At 37.8% G+C, this 18,814-nt stretch overlaps 1 protein-coding gene across 2 annotated transcripts; it reads left to right on the top strand.

The window, feature by feature from the left end:
- Window positions 1-13: 13 nt before the first annotated feature.
- LOC127619727 (programmed cell death 6-interacting protein-like) lies at window positions 14-18,344 on the top strand. 2 transcript variants are annotated; one of them, XM_052092687.1, is made up of 18 exons: window positions 14-293; window positions 2,478-2,526; window positions 3,556-3,625; window positions 4,144-4,271; window positions 5,597-5,750; window positions 5,842-5,942; window positions 7,924-8,040; window positions 8,165-8,387; window positions 8,552-8,675; window positions 9,866-10,043; window positions 10,551-10,662; window positions 10,804-10,973; window positions 11,288-11,536; window positions 12,874-13,008; window positions 13,114-13,208; window positions 13,297-13,423; window positions 16,044-16,240; window positions 16,628-18,344. In XM_052092687.1, the coding sequence occupies exons 1-18, from the start codon at window positions 88-90 to the stop codon at window positions 16,812-16,814; spliced, it is 2,622 nt and encodes an 873-aa protein (XP_051948647.1). In that variant the 5' UTR covers window positions 14-87; the 3' UTR covers window positions 16,815-18,344. The 2 variants fall into 2 exon arrangements, with proteins under 2 accessions (XP_051948647.1, XP_051948646.1); XM_052092686.1 differs by having other exon boundaries at window positions 16,041-16,240; window positions 16,628-18,343.
- The last annotated feature ends 470 nt before the right edge of the window (window positions 18,345-18,814 follow it).

The raw sequence follows: 18,814 nt of genomic DNA, 5'->3' as shown, positions 1-18,814 counted from the left end.
GAGGTCCAGGAAGTGCTTAGCCTTTGTTTTTGTCTGTTTGCAGTGTTCTCTTTCCCCACTAGAACGGTGTCTTTTCTGTGAGCTCTAATGGCGACGTTCATTTCTGTCCCGTTGAAGAAGTCCTCGGAGGTCGACCTAGTGAAACCGTTGTCAAAATTTGTAACAGCCACCTACCCTCCCGGCGAGGAGCAGGCAGAGTATCTCCGTGCCGTGGAGGAGCTCAATAAGCTCCGTAAAAGTGTTCTTGGGAGGCCGCTGGACAAACACGAGAGCTCGCTGGAAATCCTGCTGCGGTGAGAGCCCGACAAGACAACTCACTTAAGGAGTTTCTGCGGTTGTTCAATTCAGCAGTCGGCGTAATGATATTGACAAGCTCGGTTTCTTAGCTTTAAAAAGAAGTTGAATCTGTATAAATGGCTAATGTGTCTGCAGAGAACAGGACATTTCTATAAATAGAGTTACGACATGGCACATTAACCAACGGCAACATCAGGCTCTGATAGCTGTGTTAGTTTCGTACTAGTTATTCAATTTGATCGCTAGTTTCGTGAACTACTACGTTGCGCCTTTGATTAAAGCCTATCTTGATAAAGTATGTTTTTATTAGATTCATAGAAATATAAAGATTTCAAAGAAACATGACAGAATTGTCAGAATGTTACTAAAAAATGGGAGTGTAACATTTGCCCAGGTTATTTGAAACACTAATCAGGGGGCTGTTGTGTAGTATTCGTGTGTGTTTTAGTAAATTACTTTTAGTGGTATATTTAGTATTTTCAAATGTGTCTATTTAGGGCGATATGCCATATATTTATCATACGTCATCGTGCGGTCTTCCTGGTTTGCAGTGACTCAGGTGACTTTAAACGAACCGCGTCAAACCGAAGTAATACAAAAATATCAAAATCACATTAGAAAATATGCATGTAGTTTTTCCTACTGTGTTCGTTTTTTGAGGATTTTAGATCGGTCACATCGATGTCGACCAGTCTTCACGAGGCTCAATTACTTTTATTTGAAGTTGGTGGGTGCAGCAGGTTTGAGTGACGTATTGGTTTTAATATTTCGGAAGGTATTTGTAACTTGGCTACGTGATTTATTACTTTACCATTGCAACTGATCTGCCTCTCGTTTTTAGATAAAGTTGCGGAAATGGCTTGTTCATTTGTTAAACAAAATTAGAGTTGCTGCTTCATGTTATGATACATTTTCTGGCCTATACTGAAATGTTTTGTGTGTATAAATAAGTTGTCAGAAGAGATCATTCATTAACCACTTGACTTGTTTGATTATAATATTGAGAAAGGAGTCAGCTAAGAATTTGAATTCTGTTTAAAACAGCATCTGTAACAATGTTGATTGCCACAAAAAATTATTTTGACTTTTGGCCGTCCTTTTCTTTATAAAAAGCAAAAATCTGGGATACAATGAGGCACTTATGGAAGTCAATGGGGCAAATTTGTAAATGTTAAAATACTCATTGTTTCAAAAGTATAGCCACAGGATGTAAACAATATACAGGTTAACATGATTTTAGTATGATAGCTTATTAACATTTTCTGTGTGAATTTATATCAAACTTTGTTGACGACGTAACCGTAAATCCTAAAACGACTATTTAAAAAAATATATTGATCAAATAGTTAATGATAATAATTCCTGTATGTGCGTTTATAAAATTATAAGCTTCACATTTCTGCTTTTTAAACGCTCCAAAAATTGGCCCCATTCACTTGCATTGTAAGTGTCTCACTGTAACTTGGATTTTTGCTTCTTTTTTTAAGAAACTGAGGGACAAGTCTAATTAATTTTATGTGGTAATCAACATCGTCATGAACACTGAATTAAGCTCAACTTGTATTGAACTCTGAATATTCCTTTAAGTAGGTGCATGCTGCTGGGATCTCAATAAGACTTACTTACCCTTGCCACCTATGCCATCTGGAAAGTAAATGAGCCATGCGTTGCTATAATAATAAGGTTTTGTTTGGCTGTTGCTCCTTTGTAGCCATTCTGAATGGTCAAAATGAATGGCCAGCTTTGTAGCTCCAAGTTAAAGTAGTGTTTGATTTGTGTGATGAAGAGCCCCTTAGCCACGCCCTTCAGAGGTATTCCCCTTGAGTCAATAGCGTTAACATTTTATGGTGCCTGGAGGCAGGATTAACCATTGATTACAGATATTTGACACATGGGGCAGAAACATGGGGCTCCTCTTTCCTCCCAGGAAGGAAACATTTTGTGTTGTGAGACTAGTTTGCTGTGTGACAATAAGGTTGGGTAAGATCTGTCAGTTGTGTCTTGTGTTCAGACTGACAGTCACATGAGAAATGTTGTCATAGCTATGGTATGCTATGCTGTCATGTTAAATGCTGGTTGAAAGACCATCTAAACAAATGTTTGTTTTTACCACTTTGGCTAGCTAAACTCAGTCCCAGTTCTGGACTCTTTCTCATTGTTTGTGTCTCTCTCCCCTCTAGATATTACGATCAGCTCTGTGCAATCGAATCCAAATTTCCCTTTCCAGAGGTAATATTTATACACTTTTGGGTATAATATTGCTCCCATACCCTTCAGTGACTGCAGTTTTGAGTATAGTTTAATTTAAAGTTTGTTAAAGGAATAGTTTACCCAAAAATAAAGATTTGCTGATAATAGGCCATCCAAGATGTATCTGAGTTTCTTTCTTCATCAAAACAGAATTTAAGAATTTTAGGATTTCATTTCAGGCCTCATTTAAACAATGCAAGTGAATGTACGCCATTATTTGATGGTCCAAAATGCATATTTAGGGTGCATTAAAATAATCCACAGGACTCCAGTCGACATAAAGTATTGATATAGAACCCAAACTATTGATTATTTTGAGAAACAAAACTATACTTTTTAACTACAAATGTTCACTTACGTACATCTCTGTTATGTGTGCTCATGAGAGGGATGAGGCGTCACGTGGAGGAGGATTCAGGAAGCACATCATTGTTTACATAGTTTTTTTTTTTTAATTATTATTTGGAAATTATTCTTTATTTTATATTGTTTTGGGCTGTTTGTGGTTTGTGAATGGCGCTTGGTCTGTGGGCTGTGTAAGTTTCTATTGTAAACAACAATGTGCTTGCTGACTCCTCCACGTGACGCGTGACCTTACTAATTAGCTTATGTCATCCTCTCAAGAGCTCGTGTCACAGAGTGACAGAGACGTCCGGAAGTGAACATTTGTAGTTAAAAAGTATATAAGTATTGTTTTGTTTATCAAAATAATCAATAGTTTGGGTTCAGAAGAACTTTATTTGTCGACTGGAGTCATGTGGATTATTTTGATGCACCCTAAATATGCATTTTGGACTGTCAAATAATGGAGTACATTCACTTGCATTGTTTGGAGGAGGAGGCCTGAAATGAAATCCTAGAAGTCTTAAATTCTGTTTTGATGAAGAAAGAAACTCTGATACACCTTGGATGGCCTGAGTAAATTATCAGCAAATTTTCATTTTTGGGTGAACTATTGTTTTAATCTATTTTGTAATGTTTTTTTTTTATTATTGTTTGTTTTTGCAGCTATGCCTGACATTCACATGGAAAGATGCCTTTGATAAAGGATCACTTTTTGGAGGCTCAGTCAAGCTTGGTGAGTTATAAACAAATGCAAGAAAAGCTTCAAAACGTATCAAAAATCTGTTTTAAAGATTGGCACATGTGCAAACAAACAAACACGATAAGTGATCAGACATCAGTTTTGCCTAGCGAAAATGTCTAACGACTTATTTGAGGGACACAAGCCATATTTAGGGACAAGAATAGCAAATCATAATGAGCTCCAAATAAAACTAGTTTTTTTAGTTTTGTTTTTGGTTAGGGCAAAGGCATTTTATATGGATAAATGCATTCATAAGGGTCTGCACTTGTGAATAACATGTATGTTCTTGGCAAATACTTTCTTGCATAACCGCTTACAAGAAAGCGTGTATATTGTGTTAGTTACTATTAACTACTTTTACTATCTGAAATTATTAGACAAGTTTCTTTTTGAAGCTCCATATTACGTGTAGGTGTCAAATGACAGTTCTGTTGGAGCATAATTGTTATCTGCAGTGCTGCAGTAATACTGTAATATAAAGACTGTAACATTATTTGTGTGTGTTTCAGCCTTGGCAAGTGTGGGCTATGAGAAGACGTGCGTTTTGTTTAATGTGGGGGCACTGGCCAGTCAGATTGCTTCTGAGCAGAATCTCGACGATGACGAAGGACTGAAGTCTGCTGCCAAGTTCTACCAGGTTGAAGTTTGACCTTTGAGGGATAGTTTGCGCAAAAATAAAAAATGCTGCCACCATTTACTCACCCTCATGTTGTTCCAAACCTATATGACTCACTCCCTTCCATGCAACACAAAAGTAGATGTTAGGCAGAATGTTAGCCTAAAGGCTGAAATGTATCTCTGCGTCGAATCTTCAGCGTAGGCTCTGCATAATGGCCAGTTCATTGGTTTGCATTTATTGTTCAGCATTGTCTTCATCGTTCTGCAATTACAGCCAAAATGCTAATTATACATTCATAAATAAACAAAAGCAGTGTAATTCGTGGATTCAAAAGTGTTTATTAAATTATTGTAGCATTAAAAACTAGTTCAAAGTATGTGTACATGTTAAAATGTAGATAGGCTACATATTTATTACACATGTTGCATTTATTGTAGGGAGCAAATAAAAGAGAAAAATACTGTATGCTTGCTCTTGAGTCACTTAAATAATAGTAAATAAATATTTTGGCATACTTTTGGTGCTGAAAAAGATTTTATCAAATTAATTAATAACTATACCTCACTTGGTGAATAATAATTTGGTGCATATAGGCAATATAACATCTGTTACCACATGCTTTTTATTTTGCTGACAAATTAGAAGTGTTCCATTTCCATAACTTTTTAAATATGATTATTTCCTGTACACAGTACTGTCAAGCATATGATCAAACCAGTGTGCAGATAGGAAAGTTTGTGAGTAGAATACAACATGCATTATTTAACTCGCATATCAAATTAATATCCTGAGACAGAAAAAATTATTTGAGTTTATAAGCTGTAAACATATATCTATTGACACGTTTCACTTGTAACTTCATAAAATACAAACAGAACATAAAATCAGAAGATGCTCCCAATTGAGACAATTGCTTTAAGGGTCCAGAGTCCAAATACAATGTTATATAAAATATAGATATTAAAATAATCTAGGTAAAATGCGATGCTACCTCCGATATCGTTTTATTATCCTGGGGGTCTCTGGTTACAAAGTGCACCAATCACAGCTGTTTTGGTGCAGTTACATTTTTGAAGAGGTGCACATCAGGCTATGGCATAGGTTCCACGCAGAAGTATAAATCGGCCTTTAGTCACAATTTATGGAAAAAAGATGTAAATAAAGTGAATGGTGACTGAGGCTAATATTCTGCCTAACATCATCTTTTGTGTTCCATGAAAGAAAATCTTGAGGTCAAATGATGAATGTTTCATCCCCACACTTTTAAATCTTTTATTTCAACAACACAGCTATTTGAAAGAGAGAAACATGTTAGATACCAAGTGTTTTCTGTCTCTCTCTAGCTGGCGAGTGGTGCATTTGCTCATATAAAGAATACAGTGCTATCTGCACTAAATCGAGAGCCCACGATGGACATCTCCCCCGAGACCGTGGGCACGCTCAGTCAGATCATGCTCAGCCAGGCACAAGAGGTCTTTGTTCTCAAGGCCACCGCAGGTGTGTGTGTGTGTGTATGTTTATGTATTTGCGTTGTTGTCGTTTTTTTTTATTGACTATTTTAATTGTGGGGTCAAATTTTAATTAACAGATAAGATGAAGGACGCCATCATTGCTAAACTTGCCAATCAGGCTGCTGATTACTATGGTGATGCTTTTAAGCAGTGTCAGTACAAAGAGAATCTGCCTAAGGTATGTGCAGCTGCCAATACACATCAGACATATATCAGTTTGTAATTTGGGGAAAGTAATCCACTAGGGGTCACTAGAGACAGTTAAACATTCTCAAAGATCCACACATACTGCATGCAGCAGTCACTGTGGGTGTGTCTGTATATGTGCAGTGTTCATTTCATTGGCCCGGTTTACACCTGGTATTAAGATCCATCTTAAATGTGTCTCCTGTGACCACTTGTGTCAGTGAATCACTGCATGACGAAAAGCCACCAAAGAAAGTGTCAAAGAAAATGCATGAAAAAATTGGTGCATTGCTTCTTATGCATAAATTAGAATCAAAGCACAAACTTGACATTTCAAGCAGAATTCTCAGTTAAGATCTCCATATTTCTGTATTAAATGAGCTTCAGATATGTGTGCTTCTCATCTGTGTCCCTGCATGTTGAAATCAGGCACACTGAAGACGTTCTGTTAAGTTTGTATGTCTCATGTATTCACATACGAATGTAATCAAATAGTCAATGAAGTAGAAATGTCTGAAGTGGAGGTTTTGAACTAGTGGTGGGTAAATAAATATTTTTTCAAATGCATCGCGGTCTTCATTTGAATGATCTCGATATCGATTCTTAAATCCCAAGATCGATCTTTTACTCTGTGCAACTCTCTATGCACCGAAAGGAATGCATTTGCAACCAAATTTTGGTTCTATGCGACTAAAAATGTATATAATTGGCAATGGTAAATTTCACTCACCACTAATTGTGGAGTATACATCAGCAAGGTTCTTTTAATGGGTGTTGAGAGTTAAAGTTGTTTATTGTAATGTGTGTGTCCAAAGACGAGATCCACGTGACCCATTTGTCTTTGAATAATATCTCTGAGGGATTTCACATTAGCACTTTTGGTGCGCAACAGGGGTCGAATGATGTAAAAGCTCGGTTCGTTTAGATAATTTTTACGCTGTTTTCTGAACTTGTGTGCGCACCTGTGAATAGCACCTGGGTCCACTTCTAAAGATGGTCTGAGGTACAGTTTTTGTGAACTCTGCTATGGTTCACTGCTGATATGAACGCAATCATACTAAATCACGGAAGTGAACCGCTTGTGATGAAATATAATTAATGTCTTTGCAGGCTCGCGATCACAGTTATTAGGCTCATTTAAGATGCCAAACGCCTTGCTTTGAAAGTAGACGAGAGCAGGCTGGTGCAGTCAGGGGAGGAGTGAAATAGTGGATCAGCCACTATGAGATCAAAGGCAGTTATTGCATGATTCACGTTCATGTGCTTTGTTGCTAATAAATTGGATGCAATTTAAATTCTGTTACTTTAAATGAATATAAACATGATGAACAAGACACTCAATGTACTTGTTATTTAATTTCCCCCATTAGACATGTCTTCATCCATTTTTAGTTTAATAAAGATGTGTATTTTAGAAATTTCAGAAATATGACAGCAATCACATATCCCAAAATGTGATCAAATTGATGAAAAATTACAATTAATATTTTCTTAATGTACCTGTTAAGAATTTATTTCATATGTATGAATCTTTATTGAATTGGATTCTAATCAAGAGCTTCTGAATCTGAATCAAATCAGGAAATCTGTATCAATACCCATCCCTATTTTGGACCCATTTTACACCTTCATCCAGTTTTAAACAGACTGCCGAGAATTTATGTTATTACTAGGTGTAAACGGACCATTGATTCTCGTATGACTGCTTGTCATCACCTCATACTCATTTTCAAGTCTTCGGCCCTCCAACCTTTGTTTCTTCTCCCACTGATCTGTGAGTGAACGCTGCATGAACGTTGTGTGAAGGTTTGGTTGGGGTTTGCTGAAGGATGCGTGCTGATTTGCTGTTCTGTTTTCTCTTCCTGCACCCTGTGCTGTGCTCGTTTGTGGTTGCCCGTGGTGTTGTTTCGTGGTTGCCATTGTGTTTGTGATTGCTGTGGTTGCCTTTCCCTGGTCAGTATTTTTATTTCCAGGAAGTGCTTCCTGTCCTCGCTGCCAAGCACTGTATGATGCAGGCTACCGCAGAGATGTACCAGTCAGCCTTGGCCAATCAGAAGAAAAAATTTGGAGAGGAGATTGCTCGGCTACAGGTGTGTTTGTCTGTGTGTGACAGACTTTATTTTTGGTTGGATGCCTGCTTGTTTTATTTTGCTTCATTAGTGGGATGTTGTTGACATTTTGACGATGTTTGCATTTCTCATGCTTGGCTTGCAGCATGCCACAGAGCTGGTGAAGACAGCGGCATCCCGATACGATGAGTATGTGAATGTAAAGGATCTGTCCGATAAGATCAACCGTGCCCTCACAGCTGCAAAGAAAGACAATGACTTCATATACCATGACCGTGTGCCAGAGGTAAAAGACCTGGAACACATTGGCAAGGCATCTCTTGTCAAAGCAACTGCAGTTCAGGCACCGCTCAGCCAGAAATTCACAGGTCAGAATGACGACACACTCTGTTGACCTTTTACTTTTTTCTCATTATTGGCAGTTACAATTGTTTTGACATTTGGCAGATATTTCTCACTTACAGATGTAAAGATCGCATTACATGCAATGGATTGCATTACTTAATGTCTGTATTGTTTTGTTTGTGCTTAGATCTATTTGAAAAGATGGTTCCGATGGCAGTGCAGCAGTCAGTGAGTGCAGCCAATTCCAAGAAGGCTGACACAGTAAACAGACTTGTAGGCAGCCTGAGAGAAGCAACAAATCTCTGCAATGGGTCAGTGTCTGTGTATATTCTTGCATGCGTGTACACTCTTTCATACGTTTCAGTTAAAATCGACTACATGGAGAACTACATCTACAAAGAAAACGTTCTACTCCTTTTCATTTGAATGTGTTTGAATGAACTACTGTCAGACCTACAGTTGTATTCAAAATGATGTGCTCTCCTGACAAGATGATATTTTTAGTTGGTTTTCTAAGTAAAACAAGTCAACAAAACCTCTGCAACGAACAAACTTAAAGGCATGGTTCACCCCAAAAAAAAAATTCTGTCATTATTTACTTACCCTGATGTTGCTCTAAACCCTTATGACTTCTGTGGAACACAAAAGGATTTTTTTAATATTTTTTTTATGATAATCTGTCATTATTTACTTGGTCTAATAACACTTCAAACCCTTATGACTTTCTTCCATGGAACACAAAAAGTAAATAGAAAAAAGTCTTTACAGGTTTTATTTTTTATATACTCTTCAGTGAATAGTGACTCCAGTCTGTTAAGCTAGAAAAAGGACAAAATGACCACAAAACCACAGTAAAAGTAATCGATAGGGCTCATGTGCAATATTCAGACTCCTGAAGTGATACAACCACTTTGTGCGATTTAACTGAAATTTAAAGTGCTTCAATGTTATATGGCGGCTACGTCAATAACATAAAACCACATTGGTTCTCATTGTACTTCGTAGCCAAACTTCATTTAATAAACCCTGTGAAGAATTTGTGTTCCATTTAGTAATTTGGGTTTGTGGCGACATAAGTCTGTAAATAATGACAGAATAAAAAAATTTCAACTTAACTTTTCTGCAAATTCTTTTGCATGTTATTATTTATTTACTGAATTTAACCGATCCAATCACCCTATCTGTCAGTACAATTTATCACCATCTTTGGCATAAATCTTGGCCAACTAACTTTTATTCTTGCTTTAAGAATTTGCCCCAATCTACCTTACAAAGTTCAGAAATATTCTTTACATGCACAGCCTGTTTGATATCTACCGAGAGATTTTCAGAGATCTTTTCACTTAGAAAATCAACACAACATATTGTTTCCTCAGGTGTGCTCAAACTTTTGCATACAAATCCTTATCAAATTAATGAAATTACATTTTTGATGAGTTAATTATGTTTGGATTATTTGTTGTAAATTTGTTGTAATTGGTCAATGTTGCTGATTGTTTAGGGTACTGGCATCTCTGAACCTCCCCGCCGCGCTGGAGGATCTGTCAGGAGACTCCGTCCCTCAGTCCATCCTGGAGAAGAGCCGTGCTGTCATACAGCAGGGCGGCCTGCAGAGCATCGAACAGCTGATTAAAGATCTGCCGGAACTACTTCAGAGAAACCGTGAGATCCTGGATGAGGTGATGCATGCATTCACAGCCTGTTTAGTGCACTTCTGTACAGTTGAGTCCAAAAGTCTGAGATCACTAGTAAAAATGTTTCTAATTTGCATTTTTCTAATGTAGTACAGAAGTTTTTAAAATGTTGCATTTTTCTTGCTTTAATGACTGCATGCACTTGAGCTGGCATGGACTACAGAAAACTTGATGACCCATGATTCCAAAGAACATCATGTGCGATTTAATGGAAGCATGGAAATTTGACCTTTTTACTAGGCTTTATACACGGTCAACATCACAAATTTCCTTACGTTTGTTTAGTAACCTAGAAACTGTTTAGAATCTTAATTTTTCTCTTCTTTATATCACATCATAATGTTCTGTAATGTTTTGTCAAAATCCTAAAAATTCTAAATCTTTCATTTATTTCTAGGTTTAAATGGAAAAAATAAACCATCCTAGATTTGCAATTTAGCACTTCATTGGAATCCGTATCATTATCAAAAATATTTTGTGTTGGTGTTACAGTCTTTAAAGATATTAAATGATGAGGAAACGACAGACAATGAACTCAGAGCCAAATTCAACCAGCGCTGGGCCAGAACTCCATCTGGAGATCTCTATAAATCCCTCAGAGCAGGTACAGACACTCACTACCCCCCCCCCCTCTCTGTTTATTTTGTGCATTTACATATTTTACAATCAAATGATGATACTAAATAAGCATGAGGATCATTTTGCGCTGTGTGTTTAATCTTTCTTTCATTTCTTGTGTGTGCAGAGGGAAATAATTTTCGCAGTATACTGGACAAGGCAGTGCAGGCTGATCAGGTGGTAAAAGAGCGTTACAATTCACATTGTGAGATGATTGTTTTGCTCTGCAAGCCAGAGAATGAGCTCAGTTCTGCCATACCATCAGCCAACCCTGCCAAGACTTTGCAGGGTAGTGAGGTAAGACACACGCACACACATTAACCAAGCTATCCAATTGAAAACATACTGTAGACTTCTATTGTTTTTAAGTAAAGCTAATTATAATTGCTGCAGCCTAACCTTGACCGAACCCTAATGCTAGCCCAAAAAGAAAATATTTTGCATCTTTAGAATATAAAAATAATTTACTTCATTTATGAACACCCTTTCCTTTTTAGGACATCCCCAAAGGTGGTTTTGTTAGATTTAGCAAATTCCTCAAAGTACAGCTAGGTAAGAAACCACACGCACACATGCAGTCAATAATTCTGTGGTTGTCTTCTACTTGGCAGGTTGTGAATGTGCTGAGAGCTCAGCTGGCACAGCTGGATGAGGTGAAGAGGGAAAGGGATGTTCTGGAGGGAGAGATTAAGTCAGTGACCTTTGACATGACAACAAAGTTCCTTACTGCACTGGCGCAAGATGGAGCCATTAATGAGGAGGCCTTGACATCCGGCGAGCTGGACACACGCTATGGTGCTCACACACAACATGTCCAGCAGAATTTACGCAGACAGGAGGAACTGCTGTCTCAGATACAGGTGCTCACATACACTCACAAAGGAACAAGACAAAGCATTACTGACCAATCCTATCTTAACAACTGTTGCTGTTGGCCATTTCACTTACTTTTCTCTAATGAGAATCTATGGGAGAAATATGTGTTTGAGCAGTTTTAAGTGGAAATTTATAGATATGATCAAAAACAAATAATTTAAATGTTGTTGCTGTGTCACTTAATAGTAACACAAGGAACCTAGAGAGCATACACAAAGTGTTTTATCTTTCTTAGGTCTTAGTAAAGGCTATAAATAAAGATTAAATTAAGAGTTCACGGCATCAAAATGAGTGTGTTATGAGCAGTTCTGTTCACTTACACTAATGTTATCAAGTGTGTAATCGCTACTAAATACGTTTTTCTCTTTACAAGTGACTGTGACAATTGTTTGATTCTGATTCCCAGTCTCCAAAGTTTTAAATCAATTAACTGTGTAATTTAACAATTTATTTTACAAAAAAGTCAGATAAATATGCTTTAATATGCTCTTCATCTGAGCCCACATAAATATATTACCAATTCAGTTTATGGGAATATTTTCCAAAAACCGCACCATTCATAGCGATCTTCCGTTCATTATTATTTGAAGTTGTGAGAGCAAGCAGTGGTAACCAAGGGGGGTGGGGCTTAGAGAAGGGTCAATTACATTACAGAACACTCAGACAGCCTAGATGTGAAGTGTTATCCTCTATTCATTCAAATTTTACTCTCATAATTAACTTTTTTTTTAAAAGTATGACCGGTACTATTTTTATAAATCAGGGAATTTTAAAATGGTTTTATCCATGCCTGAAAAGTCATGGAAATAAATAAAATCCTTAAAGTCATGGAAAATTCTATAGCGAATATAAAGTTTTCTGCTCTAATCTAATTCATTGGCTAGATATTACTTTATGCTGTTTAAAACTTACTCTTAAAAGTGCTGTAAGCAATTTTATTAATTTTTTCATGAAAAAGCATGCAAAACATTTTCCTACTAACTGAAAGATATTAATGAAATAAGTGTCATAAGATATCTCATCTGTCTCTGTGACCGCTCTAGACTCTGTAAAGTGCAAACAAAAATGTGTCCATGGACTGCGATGCTTTCGACTTGTCAATTATTTTGTGCTAACCATAGTATTGTAGTTGCAGCGAATTGAGGCTTACTGCCATTTTTAAGCCATGTTGCTCATAACGGTTGTCTGTTGAGGGTGCTATTTTGCTGCTGTTCTTTTAAACAACCATTTCTGCACGATGTTATACTTGGAGTGCAGGGTTTATAGATTGCACAGTTTTTACTAATTTTATGAACTCTTTCGCTTTCACTCTCTATCTAAGGTGTCTCATCAGGAGTTTTCAGCACTAAAGCAGTCCAACTCTGAGGCCAATAACAGGGAGGAGGTGTTGAAGAAGCTTGCCTCAGCCCATGATAGCTACATTGAGATCAGCAGCAATATCAAAGAAGGCACTAAGGTAACCACATGCTCTAATATGATCACTGCACACATTTACAATGTACTAGATGTCACTCACTTATTCAGCTTCTCCATTCTCCTTTTTTCTCCTATTTTTTTTTAGTTCTACAATGATCTAACTGAGATCCTGCTGAAGTTTCAAAATAAGTGTAGTGACATTGTTTTCGCCCGCAAAACTGAAAGAGATGAACTGCTCAAGTATGTACTTCAGTAGTATGCACATTACCTAATTTAATACAGAAGGACTGTGAGTGGTTGATATTCTGCTATTGTGTCTGATTGACAGGGACCTGCAGCAGAGCATTGCTCGTGAGCCGAGTGCTCCTTCATTCAATGTTCCATCATACCAGTCCAACACCCCCGCACCTGTTCCTGCTGCAGGAGGCCCTACCCCTGCACCCAGGACTGTGTTTGTGAGTGTACAAACAGATCAGGTTTATAGATGAAGTGCTTTAACATCAAATCAGTTTTAAGTTCATAAATAGACAGCATAAATATTTTTAAAGGTGCACTTTGTTTAAAGGTATAATTTGTTGTTTATTTGTTGTTTTCGGCTAGACGCTGTATATAATATATCACGAATGTAAACAAGGCTGTAAGGGATAGTTGCAGTCTGTTCAATGGGTTGTAATGTTTAATATCTCTGTGTCGATTGTTCATCTGACAAAATATAAAAAAAAATGTCACTTCAAAACAAACCCAGCTGACAAAACACAACAGAAATCAATGATTGTGATAATTGCAGTGCATTCAGAAAGTATTCAGACCCTTTAATAAAATTAATTCACATCAATCTATACTCCATTCCCCATAATCACAAAGCAAAAATGAGATTATGGATAACTATGCAAATGTATTAAAAAGAAAAAAACTTAAATATCGCATTGAGCTATGTATTAAGACCCTTTGCTATGACACTTGAAATTTAGCTCAGGTGCATCCCATTTCTCTGGATCATCTTTGAGATGTATCTACACTTTGATTGGAGTCCACCTGTGGCAAATTCAATTGATTGGACATGATTTGGAAAGGCACACACCTGTCTATATAAGGTCTCACAGCTAAAAATGCATATCAGAGCAAAAATCAAGCCATGAGGTCAAAGCAACTGGCTGCAGAGCTCAGAGACAGGATTGTGTCAAGGCACAGATCTGGAGAAGGCTACAAACATTTTGTCTGCATTGAAAGTTCCCAAGAGCACAGTGGCCTCCATAATTCTTAAATGTAAGAAGTTTGGAACAACCAGGATTCTTCCTAGAGCTGGCCGTCTGGCCGAACTGAACAATCGGGGAGAAGGGCCTTAGTAAGAGAGTTGAACAAGAACCTGATGGTCATTCTGGATGAGCCCCAGAGATCATGTGTGGAGATGGGAGAAACTTGCAGAAGGACAACAGTTACTGCAACACTCCACCGATCTGGGCTTTATGGCAGAGTGGCCAGACAGAAACCTCTCCTCAGTGCAAGACACATAAAAAAGCACCTGAAGGACTCTTAGACTGTGAGAAACAAGATTCTCTGGTTTGAATAAATGAAAATTGAACTGTTTGGCCTCAATTCCAAGCATCATGTCTGGAGGCACCGCTCATCTCCTGACAATGAAGCATGGTGGTGGTAGCATCATGCTGTGGGGGTGTTTTTCAGGGACAGGGACTGGGAGACTGATCAAGGTTGAAGGAAAGCTGAATGCAGCAAAATTCAGAGATATCCTTAAAGAAAACCTGGTCCAGAGCGCTCAGGACCTCAGACTGGGCTGAAGGTTCACTTTCCAACAGGACAATGACCCTAAGCACAACGCAAGAGTGGATTAGGGACAACTCTGTGAATGTCCTTGAGTTACCCAGACAGAACCCGTATTGAATCCAATCGAACATCTCAGGAGAGACATGAAAATGGTTGTCCACCAGTCCCCATCCAACCTGAAAGAGCTTGAGAGGATCTGCAGGGAAACATGGCAGACAATCCCCAAATCCAGATGTGCCAAGCTTGTCGCATCATACCCAAAAAGACTTGAGGCTGCTATCGCTGCCCAAAGTGCTTCAACTAAGTACTGAGTTAAGGGTCTGAATACTTATGACAATGTAATATTTCTGATTTTTCTTTTTAATACATTTGCAGACTTATCAAAAATCTGGTTTTTGCTTTGTTATTATGGGGTATGGCGTGTATATTGATGTGAAAAATAAAATATTTAAAACATTTTAGCATACGACTGCAACATAATAAAATGTGGAAAAAATGGGGGCTGAATACTTTCTGAATGCACTGTACATGTGATCTAGAACACACATTGAACAGACTGTACATCTGTCCCTCACAGGCTCCTTTTCAATTGTGAAAAAACAAATATGGCGTCTACCCTGACTAAGGTCTTTACTGACACCTAGCAGCATGGATGTAACTTCATGCAAATGCAATAGTTTTCAGTTAATGATGCTATTTTAGAAATGTACACTTCACTGTCAGCCATAATAAATTAAAGAAACATTCTGGGTTCAATACAAGTTAAGTTCTTTCGACAGCATCTGTGGCATAATATTGATTACCACAAAAATTAATTTCAACCTTCTGTCCTTTTCTTTAACAAAAGCAAAAATCTGGGATTCAGTGATGCACTTCCTTTTCAATAGAGCTTAACTTGTATTGAACCTGGAATATTCCTTTTTTAAATCGTTAAAAAGTTGTTTTTAATAATTGTGGTGTTACTGAATGATAGTCCACTCATATTCCCAAGAAGGAATCTGTTCATTAGGCCGCTGATATGACGAGTCCTCATCTCATGTGAATGTACATGATTTTAAGCATGTTTTAAAAGTACCATTCATTGCATTAGTTGTCACACTTATTGTACTGGTAAAAATACTTTATTACACTGTAAAAATACTGGTTGCACCTTTAAATTTGTTTGTTATACTGCCACTATATATGCCATTATAATAACATTTCCAATCATTTAATGGAGGCTAGAGGATGACCAGATAAACTTTGGGATTTCCATTTCCTTTTTATTTCTTCTCTCTGTTCCATTCTCAGCAGCAGCAGCAGCCTCAGGCTAAGCCCCAACCCCCAGCAAGACCACCACCCCCTAACATCCCTACACAGGCAGCCAGTGCTTCAGTTCCAGTCAGCAATCCAGTGCCCCCCAGTAGTGCAAATCATCCACCTGTCGCACCAACCAGTGGACCTTCACAGGCTCAAGGACCCCCCTACCCCTCTTATCAAGGCTACCCAGGGTAAATAAAGATGGTCGCAGTTACTTATGCTGTCAAAATTGTATATGACATACACCGTAACGCTTAGCTTAGTAACATGTTAAAAATATAGTACACCCAAAAATGAAAATTCTTTCATCATTCCTCACCCTCATGACATTCCAGATGTATTTGACTTTCTTCTTCTGAACACAACCAAAGATTTTTAGAAGAATAAATCTGTAGGTCTTTACAATGCTAGTGAATGGTGGCCAGAACTTTGAAGCTGCCAAAAGCAGATAAAGGCAGCAAACAATTAATCCATAAGACTACAGTGGTTAAATCAATGTCTTCAGGAGTGATATGATAAATGCAGGCAAGAAACAAATCAATGTAAATTATTTTAATTTCACCCTTTCTCTTTCTTAGGTATTACCAGATGCCGATGGCCTATAACCCTTATGCTTATGGGCAGTTTAATATGCCCTGTCTGCCCTATCAAGCCCAAGGTCAGGTCGGATACCCTGGAGTCCCACCTGCACAGCAGCCCTACCCCTATCCCCAACAACAACAACCACCACCACAGCAGCAACAGCCCTATTACCCTCAACAGTAGAGCACTGTTACCACCAACAACTCTCTACTACTACAGCCACACTCTTTCCTGTTAACAAGCACTCCTCTTACTTGCACTTAACCATTAACACGCCTGAACTCGCACTCTCTATACCTTTAACATCTGTTCTTTCTCTGGGCGGAGTTTAGAACTTCAAGCCCCGCCCTCCTCTCTGGTAGGTGGAATTTCAGTGCCATGGTTCACAGACAGGTGTGTTCATAGATGGAAGATCTGATCTTTTTCTCTCTCTTTTTTTCTCTTTTGTCTGTCTTACTCTTTAGCCCAAAGTGAAGCTGCTGGCTGCCTGCCACTACTTATATCTTATTTTTGTAATGAATACTGACATATAATCTAATGCAAGATCTGTTAGTGATTTCTTACCTTGAGGATGATCATTTCATTGCTGGGAGAAAAACTGTGTTTATGTCTTACTGTAACCCGAATAGTAATATTATACCTCCTTCTGTTCAGTCTACAATCATTGCCTTGTGAAGGGAACAGTTAAACAGAATAGAAAATTGATTTTTCACTAAAATAATTCTTTTTTGTTTTTCTTTTGTTTTCATGTGATTAAAACTGTCCGATATTAAAAGCTGCCGCCTCATTCTTTCTTTGCACATGGTTCTCGGAACCTGTGCAAGTACAAGCGCATACTTTTAGCATTTTTGGTCAATGACTCTTCAAATTGTTTCACATTTATGCTGTGCCAAGTTTGACAGCTAAATTCAGATTAACAGGATAAGGTATAAGAGCATGTCTGCATAAGTCTGGGTGTCACCACTTTTGAATTCAAGTGTGATTGTGGAAGAATTATTCCAATGCTATTTTTGTCCTGAAAGAGCCTGCTGAGCGTCTCCATGGATACAGATGGAAGTGGATGGAGTTTTGGATCTGTGGCTAAGTGAACATGTTTGAGGTGTCATAAAGTGTGTTGGTTATGTAAGCATGTTTTCTTTTGCCCAAAACACTGTCCATGCACATACGTATACTCAAACTGCAATGTTTTTGACATTGTCTTTAATTTCTTTGATTATGAATGCATTTTAGAACACTAAAGTGACATCAAAATATATATATATAAAATGTTTATGATACTCCCAACATATAAGTAGTACATTTTATGTGTGGGGAAATAACAATGCTTTTAAAAAAAACAAATATATATTTGATAATGACTGACAAAACATTTATATGCTGTAAATGAACGTTAAGGGAGTCTAAAAGCCTTTACACATAATGGATTATTAAACCCACTGGTGTCATGCTCAGCTGTTGCTTCTTACTGACAAGCATTCATATGTCCTTTATTTCTGGAAATCCATCAGTGTACAGAACTAGCTTTTTCCCCTTATAATCTATATGTGCTATAGAGACTCCAGTAACACCAAAAATTGACTGAATTGAATATATTTTTTACTCACCCCTTCCACAAAAACTGCTCCTGCTGTGCCTAACCACAACTTGTTCACCATTTGTTTGTTACCAACCAGTCAGATTGTTGTTTCTGCTGCTGTTGTGTTTACATTTATTAAAAGGGAACAGCAATGTATTGAAATGGGACATAGTTTTTGTATTCTAAATCTAATTTCCAGTTGATGCCTCATTTCCCAAAGTGGTTTGGCCTCAGCTAACCCAAGCCAATCAAATACTGACAAAGAGCATGTGTGAAATTCTCTTAGTGCTTACCATAAGGGAAATGCTTTGTGCCAATATTGAGGGAGACAGGTGTGCGAATAGAAGTTTATGAATGTTAGACGGATGCCGCACTGCCACATCTAGATCTCCTGTGACCCTTTTGACCAACAGAGATCTTTTGCTTGATGACTTGAGGGTAGAGAAAATGTTGTTTGAGAGAGTCCAGAGCTCAAGTAATTGTTCTATTTGTGTGTGTGTCTCATGTTAAGTAACAAAGAATGCTTTAATGTTCCAAGGCTCTGATTGCCTTCGCAGTGTAGTCAGATTTACTGTATGAAAGTATGTATGACCAACTGCATGTTGAC

The sequence above is a fragment of the Xyrauchen texanus genome, chromosome 26 (assembly GCF_025860055.1).
Source record: "Xyrauchen texanus isolate HMW12.3.18 chromosome 26, RBS_HiC_50CHRs, whole genome shotgun sequence".
Taxonomy (NCBI): Eukaryota; Metazoa; Chordata; class Actinopteri; order Cypriniformes; family Catostomidae; genus Xyrauchen; species Xyrauchen texanus.
Note: the sequence above shows the minus strand (reverse complement) of the source record. Positions and strands in the feature narration are given on the sequence as shown.

Bases quoted from the DNA above. Each gene is read 5' to 3' on its own strand.
- LOC127619727 (XM_052092686.1), top strand. From the start codon at position 88: ATGGCGACGTTCATTTCTGTCCCGTTGAAGAAGTCCTCGGAGGTCGAC. The intron at 2,527-3,555 runs GTAATATTTATA...TTGTTTTTGCAG, and splicing joins CCAAATTTCCCTTTCCAGAG to CTATGCCTGACATTCACATG. The intron at 10,044-10,550 runs GTGATGCATGCA...TTGGTGTTACAG, and splicing joins ACCGTGAGATCCTGGATGAG to TCTTTAAAGATATTAAATGA.